The sequence below is a fragment of the Lipotes vexillifer genome, unplaced genomic scaffold, assembly GCF_000442215.2.
Source record: "Lipotes vexillifer unplaced genomic scaffold, Lipotes_vexillifer_v1.1 scaffold236, whole genome shotgun sequence".
Classification (NCBI taxonomy): Eukaryota; Metazoa; Chordata; class Mammalia; order Artiodactyla; family Lipotidae; genus Lipotes; species Lipotes vexillifer.
The window spans coordinates 1,458,363-1,475,433 of NW_006773295.1; the positions used below are offsets into that span (position 1 = coordinate 1,458,363).

At 53.7% G+C, this 17,071-nt stretch overlaps 1 protein-coding gene across 1 annotated transcript; it reads left to right on the forward strand.

The window, feature by feature from the left end:
* Positions 1 to 876: 876 nt before the first annotated feature.
* MMAB (metabolism of cobalamin associated B) lies at positions 877 to 13,086 on the forward strand. Its single transcript, XM_007448250.1, has 9 exons — positions 877 to 1,051; positions 2,403 to 2,464; positions 3,883 to 3,976; positions 6,641 to 6,698; positions 8,897 to 8,969; positions 9,221 to 9,318; positions 9,648 to 9,712; positions 11,483 to 11,542; positions 12,987 to 13,086. The coding sequence occupies exons 1-9, from the start codon at positions 936 to 938 to the stop codon at positions 13,084 to 13,086; spliced, it is 726 nt and encodes a 241-aa protein (XP_007448312.1). The 5' UTR covers positions 877 to 935.
* Positions 13,087 to 17,071: the final 3,985 nt, after the last annotated feature.

Consider the following 17,071-nt stretch of genomic DNA (forward strand, 5'->3'; position numbering starts at 1 on the left):
GGCAGGGAAAAAAAAAAAAAAAAAAAAAAAAAAAAAAAAAAAAAGATAGAAATTTAAATGAAATCATGAACCGGAAGGAACCTTTTCCTGGACATTTAGCCTGTTTCTAACGTTTCACAATTACAAACAGGCTGCAGAAAACAGCTGTTATACCTTTTTTTTTTTTTTTGCACATTTAAGTCAGGATCTCTACAAGACAGAGTCCTAGAAAGTGACTTGCTGGGCGTACGTGTGCGCGTTTTAGATTTTTATAAATAATGCAAAACTACCATCCATTTAAGGCTTTACCTCAATAGCGTGAGACCAGAACCACACTATGCGCTAAGTATGTACTACAGTGATCCCTGTTTCTTAGCGGGGGAAACTCAGGCTCGGAGTGGGGGGCACCTATTGCTTGTCCGAAACTCTAAATCCGGTCTGTCAGATTCCAGGTTGCCGGCTCGTCAGGACGGATTCTCAGAGTTGGGGAAACTAAGCCAGAGAAGCCGGGAGCCCGGTCCAGGGTCGTTCTGGGTCTCGGCCTCGGACTTCGCGCCACCCTGTCCCGGGACCCCGACCTCTCACCTGTCGCCACAGGGCCTCTACTTCCGAGCTCGAGCCGCTCCGGGACTCCATCCCCAAGCTCGCGGGCGGCGGGGGGAAGAGGCCTCTTCCTTCGCCCAGCCAATCAGAGCGCGCGAACCTAGAGCCCCTTTACCAATTGGCTTGAGAGTTGGCCAATAGCTGTTGCTAACTAAGTCCTCACGGGTTTCCCCGCCCAGCTCCTTCCGTGAACCAACGAGAAACAAGTCTCTGCGAGTGTCCCGCCCTGGGGAGAGAGCCACGGACCAATGGAAGATGGCGGCTGATGGGTGGCGCGGCCGGAGGTAGGTGGAGTCACCCCGGGATCTGGACGGGAGCCTGGCAGGATCAGTCCCCTACCAGAGCCCTGGAGCATGGCTGTGTGGGGCCTGGGAGGTCGCCTTGGCTTGCGCGGGTGCCTCGGCGCCCGCAAGCTATTGTGTCCCCGTTTCCAGAGCCGCGGCCCCCAGGGCGTGGAAGACGGGGACAGGTGAGTACCTGGCTGGGAGGGTAACTTAGGCACCTGCCCTGAGTTATGTTGTCGCCGTGGTTACGTCAAACCGCTGGGAGGTCACCGCAGCAATCGCCAGGTGACGTCCTCTTTAGTCGTGACGTCACCGTGGCAACGTGGGCCCCGTGGAAGCCAGAGACCAAGGTTTCTTGGCACAAGACAAGTCCAAACGAAGCCCAGCATCCATCAGGACAGGGCATATCCCATGTGAGCCAAGAGGGTCATCTTGCCTGGCCTCACAATCAGGAGGGGCCTCAATTCGGATATTAACCTATCTCCAAAGCAGTTTATACTTTAAGCCACAGAGATACACCAATGCGGTCTAAAGATGGCTGTCATCATATACCTTGAAACTTGCACCCCGTTCCCGGACCTCACAACCTGACTTAATAATGGATTAATCTATTTCACAGATCCAGTAATTTAACCTTTGAATAAACTTCTACTGTCACATTTTAATGTTGAAGTCTTTATTAAAGGTGTTGCTATTTGAAAATGCCAGTTTTCGAACCCTGTTTTGGCAATTCTCCATTTCGGAGTATACTTGAAGCTTTACAGTATGGTAATGGCCCAGGGATTTTTCCCTCCAAGAGTCCCTGGCTTGGTAGAGCAGAGGTAACAGTTTTGGGGTGTCGAATAAGATAGTCTTGGGCAAGAATCCCAGCCCTACCGTTTCTTCCCGTGGTGACCTAGGAGGGTGAGTCTCATCGCGTCAGCTACAGATTCCTCAAAAACAAAATGAACCGGCTTCCCTGGTGGCGCAGTGGTTGAGAGTCCGCCTGCCGATGCAGGGGACGCGGGTTCGTGCCCCGGGCCGGGAAGATCCCACGTGACGCGGAGAAGCTGGGCCCGTGAGCCATGGCCGCTGGGCCTGTGCGTCCGGACCCTGTGCTCCGCAACGGGAGAAGCCACAACAGTGAGAGGCCCGCATACCGCAAAAAAAAAAAAAAAAAAGAAATAACATCATAGGTAGTGCTTGGGAAGATTCCAGGGATAATTCGGGGAGATAATGCCTGTAATTCACTTAGCACAGTGCAGAGACTATAGAAAGTGATCGATAAATTCTTTCAGCCAACATTTATAGAGCGTCTGCATTGAGCAATGCACTACATCAGCTATTCTGCAGATACGGGTGTGGCAAGACACAGAACTTGCCCACAAAGGGCTTAAAACTAAGAGGAACGGAGGGGAAAGATTTCAAGAGATCCAAGCAGAAGGGGGTAAGTGCTGCCTCTGAGGATATGGGTAGCAAGCTGTGACCCACTGAAGGACGTGCCCCACTATATACGCCATCCTCACTCATCATCTCTTGATGTTTATTTCTCCTTAGGCCACAGCCTTCCTCGAAGACACCCAAACTCCCTAAGATCTACACCAAAACAGGAGACAAAGGTAGGGGGGGGACAGGTGAAAAATGCAAAGAAAGACATGGCAGATTCCATCTTAAAGTTCTTCCAAATTCTAGGACTTCCCTGGCAGTCCAGTGGTTAAGACTCCACGCTTCTACTGCATGGGGCATGGGTTCGATCCTTGGTCAGGGAACTAAGATCCTGTATGCCACACGGCACTAGAAATTGATGGAAAATTCTGGAATGAGAATTAAATAATAGCTTTAAAATATTTTTTTTAAAGTTCTTCCAAATTCTTTACAGACATTAAAAGTATGTGACAGATCTCAATAGGCATCACCCAAATGTGATGTGAAATGAAAGATGCCCAAGATATATTAAATGATAAAAGCAAGTTGCAGAACAATCCAAATAGTTGGAATCCATTTGATAAAAGTGTGTGTGTGTATTTATGTGTGTGTTCAGGTGTGCATAGAACATTGTGAAAGGTTATACCTTGGACTGTTACCTGGGAGAGAGATTGAACTGTGGGAGAGGGGAATGAATAGACGGGCTTTCATTGTTTCCTGTACATACTTTTATTCTATTATTTATTTTGTAATGAGCATATATTGCTTTGATAATTTACAAAAATGCCAGAACATAATGTACAGAAAAAAAAGATGCAGAAGAACATATCAGTAAGATACCATTTTCTAAAGTTTTAAACCACGCATGGACTTCCCTGGTGGTCCAGTGGTTAGAACTTGGCACTTCCACTGCAGGGGGCGCGGGTTTGATCCCTGGTTGGGGAACTAAGATCCTGCATGCTGCGTGGCATGGCCCGCCCCCCAAAGAAAAAAAACACGCAGATTACCAGTATTTATTGCTTTGGGGGTATATTTATGTAGTAAGAAGATTAAAAACATTCATAGATGTACTTAACGCCATTGTACACTTAAAAATGGTTAAAATGGCCAATTTTTCATTATGTTTATGTTACCACAATAAGAAAAGAAAAGATGCAAAGGGATGACAGTGTTGATGCCCTCCAGCCAAAGACTCCAGGGATGGAATTCCCTGGCGGTCCAGTGGTTAGGACTGCATGCTCTCACTGCCAAGGACCTGGGTTCAGTCCCTGGTCGGGGAGCTAAAATCCCACAAGCCAAGCAGCGCAGCCAAAAATAAATAAATAAATAAATAAAGTATATCAGGAAAGAAGTGAGGACAGTGGTTACCCCTGGGGAGGGGGGCAGTGACTGAAAGCGGGGACACGGGGGCTTCTAGGGTGAGGCTCATATTTTATTTCTTGATCTGGATGCTGATCACAGAGGTCTATTTCAGTTAGTAACAGTTCATCAACTTGTATGCTTATGATTCGAGCACTTTTCTGTGTATGTTATCCTTCAAGTGGAAAAATGCTTTAAAAGAGCATATCAGGAAAAAAACCTCTTTAATTTGGGCAGCAAAACATTTTCACAGGGTTTTCCAGCACCTTCACTGGAGAAAGGAGACCGAAAGATGACCAGGTGTTTGAAGCCGTGGGAACTACAGATGAATTAAGTTCAGCCATTGGGTAAGGGGGACGGGATTGGCCTTGAGGTCGGGCTTGAGTTGGTTGTTAGAGGGCATGACTGATGTGCAGCTCTCCAGAGTGCCCGCCAGTCCCAGAGGCTGCCAGCCCTTGATGAACCTTCCTTGGCCTGTGGCTTCCGTCCCTCACTGCGTGATGCTGCCTTGCCCCTCCATCCCTGCTCCCTCACTGTGCTCGTATGTGTGTGCCATTGAGGTGCATGTGCTAAGTGACAGGTGAGTCGAGCACAGTACACAGGGCATCAGACATGATCCCTTTCGGGAGGCTTATTTTTTAAACAAGGATATACACAGCCAGAGTTTAGAAGGTGGACTGGGGAAGTAGTCAGGTTCAGCCGGGCCGTGCTGCTGTAACAAACAACCCCCACGTTTCGTGGCTTAAACCACCAAAGGCGTATTTCATACTCGCACTTCAAGCCCATCGTGGGTTGGGTATGTTTCTTCCCTGCTTGGCCTTCACTCTGGGACCCGGGCTGGTGGGACAGCCTCTGTCTAGAACAACACCAGTAATTGTGGCAGAGGGAAGAGAGATCACGGTGATGCCCACGCTGGCTCTTAAAGCTTCCACGAAGTGACACGCCACCTCTGCTCACATTTCATTGGCCAGAGCCAGGGACGTGGACACATGTGACAGCAGCAGGGGTGGGAGGGGCCGCAAATATTTGAGAACAAAGTTCAGGCCACCATGCTCAGCAAGCTGTTGGCAGCATGAGCTGCAGTTATTATAAGTACTAGTTCACAAGTTCTGACTCGGCCCTGTGGGTGAAGATCATGGTAATCAGACAGACCTGGGTTCAAATTCTCTCCCACTGCTGACTGGCTGTGTGACTTCAGGCAAATCACCTGGGCTCTCTGAGCCTCAGTTTCCTATTCTGTCAAATGATCCTAGTAATAGTATCCAATCTCATTGGGTTCTTGTGAGGATGTAATGAGAGAACTCCATGTTTCCCCCTTAGGACAGTACCTAGCACCAATCATAATGCTAGCTATTATTATCATCATAATTATTAAAACTTACCTGTTCATGGTGGCCATTTCTCAGTGATGGGCCTAAATGAGGTTCTCAGGAAAGATAATGTAGCTAGTCTGCCAGCAGAGGAGAGAGGGCAGACCCCTTGGTGTGTGTGGGAAGGGTGTGGCGAGGGGGAAGTGCACACAAGATGAAGTGGGCAGAGGGGCGGGAAGGCGGGTTCTAGCATCGGCTGTTTAGAATTAGCAAATCAGCAGGCCATCATCCCTCAGGTGATGTGGTGCAGGGGACTGGCCACAGCTCAGTTGTGGATTCTTCCGTCCTCAGATGTTGGCGGAGCATCTGCGTGTGCCAGGCTCTGCTGTGTGGGGAGCCTCAGCCCTGCCTTCATGGAGCCTGTGGTCTGCGGGGTGCGGTGCAGCGGGTGGGGTGGAGCAGACAGACGCTGGAGGGGCAGCCACAAGTGGTGGGAGCGGGGATGGAGCGAGCATGGGGAGGGGCCTCCCGCTGGCCTCTGTCGTGGGAACATCCTCAGTGAGCAGATACTCCCGAGCATCTCCAATGTGCCAGGCCTGAGGCGTACACCCCTGCCTCACCATCCAGAGGGGAAGACCAACGCGGGACAGCTTACGTGTGTGCTTATTTAGTTCTGATTGTAAGATGGGCTAGAAGATGCACAGTAGTTCTTCTTTTGCCCTTTCAAAGCCATTCTCCTGTGCCTGGGAGGCTGGCCTGGAGATGGTCTCACCCCGATTCCCTTGTTCTCTGACTTTAGAGTTGGTCCAACCAATGGGCAGCACCAGCAGGAGATCAGACAAGGGTGAGAGGGGTAGGGGTATGTGTGACCCCGCCCCCAGCCCTGTGCGGCTCTGGCAGTTGTGGGGCTCTCCACTGCTTTCTCCCAGCTGCCCAGCTCCTGGCGGTGGCCTCTGCCCAGAATGCAGCTCTCTCCAGGGTTGGTAGCGCCTTTGACCCTCCCTTGCCCCTTCAGGCTCTTGCTTTTGCTCATCTCTGCCATCCGTCCGCAGTTCCCATAAGCCTTCCCACTCTGTCAGTAGTCCCTTTGTGAAGCTTTTCTCCAGGAACCCTTCAAACACACCACTGTCCGGCCAGGACCCTGACTGGTACAGAAGAGGGTGCAGTGTTCTGAGGGAGGCCAGGGCCACAATCCTGACCTGCATCGGGGGCACTTTGATTTTCCTGCCCCACCCAGCCTTACCAGTGAACTCCTACTCAGCCTTCAGAGTCCCACCTCCAGCATCGCTTCCTCCAGGAAGCCCTCCCTGAACCCTAATCAAGGCCAAATATCCCAGGACTCTAACCCTTTCCTTCAGAGCACTGACCTCAGTTTGCAACTTCACTGTCAGTCGTGTGACATCTGATTCACATCTCCCTGTCCTGCCTAACGGGGCCTGTGTCACCTCTGTTCATACTGAATCACCTGGACCTGGCCAGAGTAGGCGCTGAAAGAGGAGTTGTTGGCTGGATGAACGGCGAAAAACAAATACCGCAACCACATGGAAGGTTACGATGTTCTCAATGTCAGCAAGAAAATAACGGCCTTCCTGGGATAGCTTAATTAGCAAAATGGCCAATCCCCTGAGAATGTATTGCCTTCCAGCAAGACAGGGCCTGGGGATGTTATATTCGAGGCAAATTCTTCCTTCTTCCTCACAGGTTTGCTATGGAATTAATTGCAGAAAAGGGCCACCCGTTTGTGGAAGAGCTTCAGAAAGTGAGTAACATTATCTCATCCTGAGCTGGGAGTTTCCAACCCCGAGGCCTGGTGGCCATAACTGGATTTGCCAACTGACCATCACTTCCTTTCTGCGTCACCTGGGACTAGTCCACTTACCCTCTGTGAGCCTCAGTTTATTCATCTGTAAGATGGGGACACCCAGAGATAACCCTCCCTCACAGGCGAGTGGTGAGGTTTGCCCTCAGAGAGGGAAATGTGAAGGGCAGCGGTCTCAGCCCAGGGCAGTTCTGCCCCTCAGGGGACACAGGGCAATGTCTGGAGATGTTTTAAGTTGTCTGGGCAACTTAAATGTTTTAAGTTGTCACACTGGAGGTGGAGGTGCTACTGGGATCTAGTGCGTAGAGGCAGGGATGCAGCTAAACGTCCTACAAAGCACAGGACAGCCCCCGTGACAGGATGACCTGGGCCAAAGTGTCAGTGGCCCTGAGGTTGAGAGACTTGAAAGGCCCAGCTGTGGTTAGCCCTCAGCAGTGGGGATGGTAGGGTTCTTAGAATTACTGTTCTGTTCCTTAAGAGGCAGCGGGGGCTCTGGCCCACAGAGAGGACTTCAGAAATAGAGGCAGGGCCACCACCCCCAGAACATGGAGAATGTACCTGGGGTTTTAGTCTGCGTGCTGACCTGAGTCAGCTGCTTCCTGGAGGGTCAGCCCTCGGCCTGCTTCAGTCCTCCAGGCCAGGCTGGAACCCACTGGGGCCCCTGGGAGCAGACACAGGGTAGTGAGGGGCTGCAGAAAGATGGGAGGCCTAAACTGCTGGAACATTCTATGAATGAGGCACCTCCTGTATGAGGGAGACTGGTCTTCAGCCTCATAATGAGGAATTGCTGGCGTCTACAGTGGTCGTTTCTGTCTGCCGTGCTCACCTCTGAGCGGGATTTGCAGAGGGAAGAGGGGTCAGTGGCGTGATGAGCCCCTCCCTTGCTTTAGACCACGTCCTTTGGGTAACAGTTTCAACATCACCTCCTCCGGGGCCTTCCCTGGCCACCCCTGCCTCCAGCTGGTGCCTCTCCCAGGCTTCCGCAGCTCCTGTGCTTCTGCCTCTAAAGGCAAGCATCACCAGGAGTGTGGCCTGGGCGCCCCCAGGGCGTAGACTGTGACTTGTTCAGCTGGGTGCCCCGCCTGGCCCCCGGGGGCTGCTCCGGGCCTATGGCAGGCCAGGCAGCCTGTTCCCGGCTCTCCCTGCAGAAGCCCATGAGTTGGAGGCCAGCCTTCACGTTTTACAGAGGACAAAACTGAGGCTCAGCCCAAGGCCGCACAGCCAGGAATCAGCGGGGCTGGGATCGGATTCCCAGACTGGGGCCACCTCTCTCCAGCCCCCGGGGTAAACGCTGCAGGTGGCCGGCGGTGGCGGGGTAGTACTGTGATGCCCCTTTCCATCGGAAGCCACAGAGACACCACGAGGTCAAGGAACGTACCCAGAGTCTGCTGCTCGGTGGCTCAACAGCGTTCCAGTCCACTCCCGGCTGGGCACCGTCTACTCTCACCGACTGTGTCCTGCTCCCAGCACACTGCCACGGTGGCTGTCTCATCAGAGGGCACAGCCCTGTCCTGTATAGTTTAAAAAGCACTGTCAATTTGGGTCTCTCCACCCAAGTGTTATAGGTTAGAAAACCAAGGCCGTCAGTTTAGAGAAAAGAAAAAGACCTCGAAGGGCCCGGCACATGGGAGAGGAGGGTGGGGTTGAGAAGACTCCGGACTATCCCTGGGCGCTTGGCACTCCCCGTCTGCGTCACCCAGGCGTTCCAAGGGAGCCAGGGCCCCTCCCAACAGGGCAGACGTGCTGTGCTGCAGACAGAGTTTGCTGATTAGCCTTTATATTTTTTTTTATTTTTTACAATTTTTTATTTTTCGCTATGCGGGCCTCTCACCGTTGTGGCTTCTCCTGTTGCGAGGCACAGGCTCCAGACGCGCAGGCTCAGCGGCCATGGCTCACGGGCCCAGCCGCTCCGCGGCATGTGGGATCTTCCTGGACCGGGGCACGAACCTGTGTCCCCTGCATCTGCAGGCGGACGCTCAACCACTGCACCACCAGGGAAGCCCCTGATTAGCCTTTTTAAATGCCGGCTCCTTAGAGGTCTGACAGCTCCCGCCAGGCGTGCCCCTGCACGTGGACGCACGAGACCCCACTTGGCCCGCGTGACAGGGTCTTCACCCACGCCTCCCATTCCTCCCCAGATCCAGTGCTCCTTGCAGGACGTCGGCTCTGCGCTGGCAACACCGCGCTCCTCAGCCAGGGAGGCTCACTTAAGTAATTCTCTCCCTGAACCCACTGTGTGTGCTCAGAGGGCCCCGGGGGGCCTGGGCCCGTGGGCGGGGGGAATGACTCTGTCCTGGGTGTCGCCTGGGACCCCTGTCAACCTGGCCTGTGCAGCCTGAGACGGAGGGTCGCTCTGAGCCAGGGGGATGGTTGGCGGGCACCCGGGCGGAAGGGGCGGGGCGGGCTCCTTGTGATCCTGGGGCGGTGGCCTCACGGCCACGCCCTTCTCCTTGGCTCCGCAGAACACGCCACGTTCGAGGCAGGGCCCATCCTGGAGCTGGAGCGGTGGATCGACGGATACTCCAGCCAGCTGCCCCCGCTCACGGCTTTCATCCTGCCTGTAGGTACTGGGCTGCCTCAACCTGGGGGTGGCTGCGGGCCAGTGTGTTGACCAAAACACACAGGCAGGGATTCAGCACCCCCCCTTTTAATTTTTAACAGCGACAGAAGCTTTCCCCCAGCCCCCAAGTCCCCTCCAGACCGTCACGGCTCCCTCCCTGCTTTGGAGAGGGGTACCCAGTGGGTGTGCCCTGGCAGAGCCCCTGGGGACAGAACACTGCCTGTTGTGGGCGGGGCCTGTGTCCCTCCGTCCATCCAGGCTCCCTGCCTGCAGTGGGCACCCTCCACCCCCCACCGCCCTTCCAGCCAACACCCACTTTCTCCTTTCAGTCCGGAGGCAAGAGCAGCTCCGCACTGCATTTCTGTCGGGCCGTGTGCCGCCGAGCTGAGAGACGGTACTGGGGTGCGGGCCGAGGGAGCGGGGCCTGGGCAGAGACAGTGATCCTGACGCCGGTGGGGGGCGGGGGAGGGGGGCGGAACAGCACGTCTGCATCAGAGCTTGTGCAGAAGCAGGCAGCTCCAGGAAACGGGAGGGGGAGGCCCAGCGCTTCTAGGTGATGATTTGTAATCATAATAACACTCACGTGGTATGAAATTCAGGTGCGTATTCAGTGAAGACTCCCTGTCCTGGGATTAATTTAAATGGTGGGGGTGGTCTCAGCTGAGCAGAAACGATTGAAAAGCTCCACACCATGATAAGAGCTATGAGGGAGGGTACTTGGCACCAGAGTGACCCAGCCTGGGGCTGGGCATGGGGGTTACTGGGGGCACAGTGGACAGAGTGCCCAGGGTGAGGGGACAGCAAGGGCAGAGGCGGCAGTCTGCATGGAACACACACAAAGGATGCCAAGTGTCTGGTCCAGAGTGAGGGGCGTGAGGCATGACAAGGCTAGAGGCTGAGCTGAGGCCAGGCCGGGCAGGGCCTTATGCGCCCCGAGAGCTCTGCATTTATCCTGAGAGCCTTTATCCTGCGAGCCATTGATGGGTTTTAGGCCATGAGATGACATGCTGGCTGCTGGGTGGAGAAGGGCCCAGACCAAGCCACCTGCTACCCCAATCTGCCAACTCAGAGTCAGGAGAGGAGGGACCCCCCCGCCCCCCGCCAGAAGCTCCTGCCTGCCTTTTCAAGGAAACTTTAAAAGAGTAATTGCGGGGCTTCCCTGGTGGCACAGTGGTTGAGAGTCCGCCTGCTGATGCAGGGGACATGGGTTCGTGCCCCGGTCCGGGAAGATCCCACATGCCGCAGAGCGGCTGGGCCCGTGAGCCATAGCCGCTGAGCCTGCGCGTCCGGAGCCTGTGCTCCGCAACGGGAGAGGCCACAACAGTGAGAGGCCCGTGTACCGCAAAAAAAATAAAAAAAGAGTAATTGCAACATCTCCATTTACACCACTCATAGGCCAGGCTGGCACCCGGCTTTACAGAGAAATGGGAATAAAGCTCTGCTTTATATAACCGGCAGGACCGTGCTGGGCACTTTGTATCCATTATTTCATTGATTCCTCGTGGTAACCTTGGGAGAGAGGTGTTGGCAGCCCCCAGTCTACTGGAGTCAGGACGCTGGGGCTCAGAGGTGACACCGTGGCCAGGGTCATCTGGGTGGTCCATGGCAGAGTCTGGATTTGAGCCCAGGTGTGTCTGCTCCATACCTGAGCTCTGTCCATAGCCCCATGTCATAAAGATTTCACTTTTCATGAAAGGCCCTTGGGGCCAAGTGGTTCCTAAAGTGATGCTGAGTCACAAAAGAGCTTCAGCTTCAAAAGGAAAAAAGTCATTTGTACAAAGCTGTCCACATTAGCAGTGCTCATAGTAGCAAAAAATTGGAAACAACCCAAAGGCCCAACATCAGGGAATGGCCGAGCAGAGGCGGTGGGGGGTCCTAAGGACACCAAACCCGTGCCCAGGTGACAAAGCCCCTGGGGCTGGAGACACAAACCTGGGGCCTCAGTTTGGGGCGAGCACTTCCCAGCAGGGGTTATGTAGCAGAGGCTATGTGCATGGAGGGGCTGCCAGCTCACTGGCTCTCAGCAGACGGCACCATCTAGCGTGTCTGCACACAGACTGGCGAGGCTGCATCGGGAGTGAAATGCTGACTCAGGACGCAGCTCCTGCCCGCAAGCATGTTGATCCCGTAACGTAGTGTGATGCTGTGTTTGCTCCCCTTCTAGCGTGGTGCCTCTTGTCCAGTCCGGTGAGACGGATGCAAACGTGGCCAAGTTCTTAAACAGGTACTCAGATGGGATCTGGAGGGTCTTTCTGAAAAAGTAGGCACTTCGTGGCTCCAGCCCTGGCTCGTGTGGCTCCAGCATGGGCCAGGCCAGGGCTGAGAGCTGAGGGACCCCAGGAGCTGCCTGGGGTCCCGAAAGTGACCTCACAGCCACGGTCTGGCCCCGTAATGTGGTCACTCCTCCCCCAGGACATGGCCTGGGCTTTGATGGTCCTGACCAGCTTCCTTTCCTCCTGGGAGGGGAGTGGGCCTGAGGGGAGTGAGTACTGTTCTGTTCATGTCACAGTAATGATCCTGGGGAGGCTTCCAGCCGTGTAGGTTGTGTGGGCCGAGCCAGTTCGCTTCTTAGCAAGGAAGGCATCACCGTGCAGATGAGGAACCAGCATATGACAGCTCTGCGGCGGGGGGGATCACCCAGGGCAGAGTCTCTTCCACTGCCCAGTCCCCCTCCCCACTCCCAGAGAGACAGTGAGGCATCAGGAGGAGGGGGGCATGGTTCCAGGAGGGGGCATGGGTCAGGGACGGTTCCAGCAGGACCTGGCATGGAGCTGGCCTCAGGGGGTAGGGTTGGGGCAGGGAGAGAAGAGGAGGGTGGGGTCAGTGCGGCGTGGAAACAAGGGAGAGCACAGGGCAGCTTCACAAACGAACTGCCAGCCCCTTAGGGGCAGGCGCGCTGTTTCCTCTCCTGTTTCCCTCCCCACCCAGCCCTGCCCAGAGGCCCCATCACCGCTGGATCAAAGAAAGAAGGGAAAGGGGCACTAGGGTCTAGCCCACTAGAACATTCCAGGCCAGTGCTTCTCAACTGGGATGTCTGGCAATGTCTGGAGACAAGTGGGTGGGGGCCGGGGTGCTGCCCAATGTCCTACGATGCACACAACAGCTCCCTCTTCCTGCCACGAAGAATCACCCAGCCACAAGGAATGATCCTGAATGTCACTAGTGCCGAGGTTGAGAAGCCTGCTGTAGGCTCCCTCTACTCAGAGTAGACCAGCAGCACCAGAATCACCTGGGCACAGTTTAGACCTGCCAAATCCTGGGCCTGGCCTAGCCAGTCCTCCCAAATCAGAATCTGATCTGCATGTCACCAGGATCCCCGGTTGACTTGTGTGCACACCCCAGTTTGGGAGGCACCAGTCCTGTTCACTGGAAGGTGCAGAAACCAGGGAGTGGCCCAAAGTCACCAGCCCTGTGAGGTCAGACAGGGTAGTGGCCTCATCCTGCAGGAACCACCCCAGCCCTGGCGCCAGAGTCGGGCACTGGGCTCTCAGGAAGCTGGCCTGGAGTGCCATCCATCAAGCCCAGGTTGGCTGAGCACCCGCTGTCCCACCCGATGCTCCTGGGGCACGTGACTGATACTTCCTCCTAGAAGGCTAATATAGGGAGGACCCTGTTAGCATTGATCTCTCATTTCAGATCATTCCATTTGCCTTCTTCTGCCCCTCCAGACTCAGTGACTATCTCTTCACGTTAGCCAGATACACAGCCATGAAGGAGGGGAATCCAGAAAAAATATACAAGAAAAATGACTTGTCGGTCCATGCCTGAGGCGCTTGGAAATAATGGAAAAAGGGAGCTTTGCAGACTCCTCCACAGTGACAACGGGAAAGGAAGACTTTGCCCTCGTGTCCTGATTCCTGAAGATCTCACCCAGAGGGGCCAGAAGCTGGTCTTTTGTCCAGACTCCGCTTCCTCTCAGGGCCCCCCACTTCCTTCAGGAGCTGAGGCCGGTGGAGAATTCTGCCCCCCTCCCCTGGGCTCTCCTCAGCCTTCCAAAACAGAATAAAAGTGGGGAAGGCTTGAGGGTGTGTGCGTGGGGGGTGGGGGTGGCGTGTGTTGGTGTGTGTGAGAGAGAGAGAGAGAGAGACAGATGCCCTGCACTGGCAGCTCATTTGGAATGCTACCAGAGGCCCTTGGAAATGTAATTGTGATTTACCTGTGCCAAAGGGGCTTTAAAATGTCACATTTATAAAGAGGAAGGCAGACAGGATTTGGAGTTTAGTCACCTCTGAGCCACTCATCAAGGGGGAAGGACGGCTGCAGATTGACAGGTGAGGCCTCGGAAACACTTGGGCTGAAGTGCATGTGTGGCGAGGGTGCAGCCCGGAGAAACTTCTCTAAAGGGGAGCCTTCCTCCATCCCGGGGAGAGGAACACCACCACTTTAATGAGGGCATGTCCTGCCCGGGCAGGTGGCATCCAGGGTCAGAGGTGAACTGCGTTCAGCTTCAGACTGTAAGCTCTTACGTTTGCAGCAAGGCTGACGCAGACCAGACCGACTTCTCTGATGTTGCACTTGGCTGGTTTATGCCTCTGAGATCCGGGCCACAGCTGTATTTTATTTCAGTTGTCACTGCTGCTCCCTCCCGCTATGAAGTGACCCTGCCAGTGCCAGCTGTGTCCTTGGGAAGGGGGATATTTATGAAGGGCGAGGAGGCAGCCCTGAGAACCTGAAGACTCCACGCCACTAATTGCAGGAAACAACTTGGGAAGGGCAGGCTCTCACTAACTGTCAGGGCGGAAACGCCCAGTGAACTCCATCCAGCCATCATTTATTAGCCTGAAGCTCGGAAGTCTGGTCCCTCCAGCCATCCTTGCCAGCAGTTAGGAAACATTAAAATGATGAGTTTTGTGCTAGCTTTGCTTTCGTTCTTAACCACCTTACCTGCTCATTTTGCTGGAGGAACATCATTATCTCGTCCCTTCTGGGTCCTTTCATTCCTGGACTTGGGCAAAGTGGCTGAGGTGCAGGTGACCATCAGTGAAAGTGAAAACCCTCCAGGCAGTGGCCCCGGCCAGCAGTTGGCGCCAGGTCTGGTGCATGGTGGGCACTCGGCCTGTGTGAACAGAACTGAGAACATTACAGAACAGGCTAAAGGCGGTTCACTGTCGGGCAGGCACTCAGGCTGGACCGGGGAGGGTTATGTTCCAAGAGCTCACAGCAAATCCATCAAGTGACTAAGTCCTGCCCACACCTTAGCATCTTCCTGGAAGAAGCAGGATGTACATAATAAAACAACAGTCCCACACTCCCCACCGTAGTGAAACATCTGCAAAGGACAAGAGAAGTTCTTTGAGTAGATACAGCGTCCTCATGGGATGATCTCTGAAACAAGGCCTTTTCCTGTAGCCATATCCCCTCCCCACCAGCCCCTGCTGGGAGGGGCTGTCTCAGGCCAGATGGTAACTCTGGGTTCCCAGGTCCCGCGCCCCCTGCATCACACCTTCCACCAGCAATCATCCCTGAGAAACAAACACCCCTGAGAAACATGCAGGTGCAGGCATGTCCTGTGCCACTGACCTGGGAAGAACTGAGGAGGCCTGCTGGGGAGGGGCTCGCCCAGGGGACGGATCAGTTTGAAACTTTCGCTCCTCTGCTGTACCTTACGTAGCCATGTGGGAGCTGGAAGCAAAAGGAAAAATGTGTTCACCCCCGTACACTTAGCAAAACATCCTCCCTGGTCTCGAACCCAGTGGGAAAAGTTAATGAAAGCTCCGTGATCGAAACACATGACTGTATATAAAGCCCGTCTGCAACCGCTGTCAACCCTCCTAAATGATCGTCCGCATCACACAGCAACGCAGGTCGGGAGAGAAATGGCTGGCTGTTTTTATTTATAACGGTGATACCTTGTCGATCATAGATTTTGTTTTTGCATAAATTTGATTTTTAAAAATATCGCGGTGAGGGACTTCCCTGGTGGTCCAGTGGTTAAGACTTCACCTTCCAGTGCAGGGGCTGTGGGTTCGATCCGTGGTCAGGGAGCTAAGGTGTCAAATACCTTGCGGCCAAAAAAACCAAAACCATAAAACAGAAGCAATATTGTAACAAATTCAATAAAGATTTTTAAAATGGTCCACATCAAAAAAAAAGCCTTAAAAAAAATACTGCAGTGGAATAAATTCTGTAAAAAAAAATTGCATGAAAGTTATTTCTCTCGCTTCCTGGATTTGGGGGTTTTCCCATACATTTTGCACCCAAGAAAGTGCTCCACCTGCCTCTCCCTGGTCCAGGTCTGGCTCTCAGGATCGTATTTAGGGCCACAGTCTGAGGTGGTTAGATATTCCAGCTGCGAGAAGCCCACCAACCAGCAAACATCATCGCATTGAAACCTCACAGCAACCCCGAGGGAGGCACTGTCTATGGCAGGAGGGGGGAAACAGACTTGCAAACCAGCTTGTCTCAGGGACTCAGTGCCAAGATGTGGGCCAGGGACGCAGCCCTGTGACTCCCGGCCCAGTGCCCCTCCCCCCGCTGCCACTTGACAGTCATTTTAATCACGCCCTGGGCCGCTGAGAACAATGTCAGGCACTAATAGATTCTGCTGTCTCATTTCTCAACCTACTTTCCCTTAACTGATACTTCATGGCTATTGTTAATGTGCATTTTTCACCGAGTAATTTTCATAACCCGAACTTGTAACACATCCCAATGACAAACGTCCCCGGTACCAAATCCCCCATCAGCTGCAATGTCACCCTCATCTCCCCCCACCCCACCCTCACACCTTCCTCTGACAACCCATACAGTTTTATGATCCCTCTGTCCCAGTTATCACTACTGAACCTTTAAGAATCCAGACGCATTTCAAGTTTAATTGAATAAAATCCTTTGTGTAATAAATTCCACATGAATGCTACATAAATCAGTACCTTGGGAGGATTTGCGGCTCACCCCTCCCTTCAGAAGAGGCCCACTGGCGATACTGGACCCAGGCTGGTCCCACCTTGCTTAGGGAGAGGACTGAGGCCCCCTTTGCAGCCCAGCCAGGGTGCAGTGTTCATTTGCCTTGACCTGTCACTTTTCTTCTCTGGAGTCCATCGTGGAAGACAGTGCTTGGGCGCAAGCAGAGGCAGGAGATGAGCTGGTTGGGGACACCAGGATTTGGAAGGTTGGGGGACACCCAGGAACTTTGGGGGTGTCCTGGTGCTCTCCCACTCCACAGATTCACAAAATTCTGATGAAGGGTCTGTGCATCCTCTCCCTAGACAGACACAAGGACACGTGTTTGCAGTCTGCGTACAACCTGTGGAAGCCCCGGGGAAGAACCTCTGCTCTCAGTTCTCCAGTGCAGCAGCCACTTCAGGAGTGAATCCGTGCACAGGGCTGCCTGCTCCAGCAGCCTCATTGCTGGCTCTGCAGAGCCCCAGGCTTGTGGTGCGAGAACGGTCAAACGCTCGGCATGGGCGTCAGCTTCAGGCAGACTTGGGTCCAAGACCAGCTCTGTTACTTACTAGCATCACGACTCTGGGCAAGTCGTTCCGTCTTCCTTGGACTTGCTTCTTCATCTGTAAAATGGGAATGAAAATCATATCCACCCCACAGGACCCCTGGGAGAGTTTAATGAGGCAATGTTTAAAAGGCTTAGCATGCTCCCCCGTCTCATGTTAGCTATTATTATTTTGATTATTATTATTATTTGAAATCAAGTTCCAGCTCTGTCACTTCCTAGCTGAGTCACCTTGAGGGAATCTGTAACCACTCTGAACCTCAATCTTCAGCTTTTATTTTGGGGGACAATGATACCAACTTC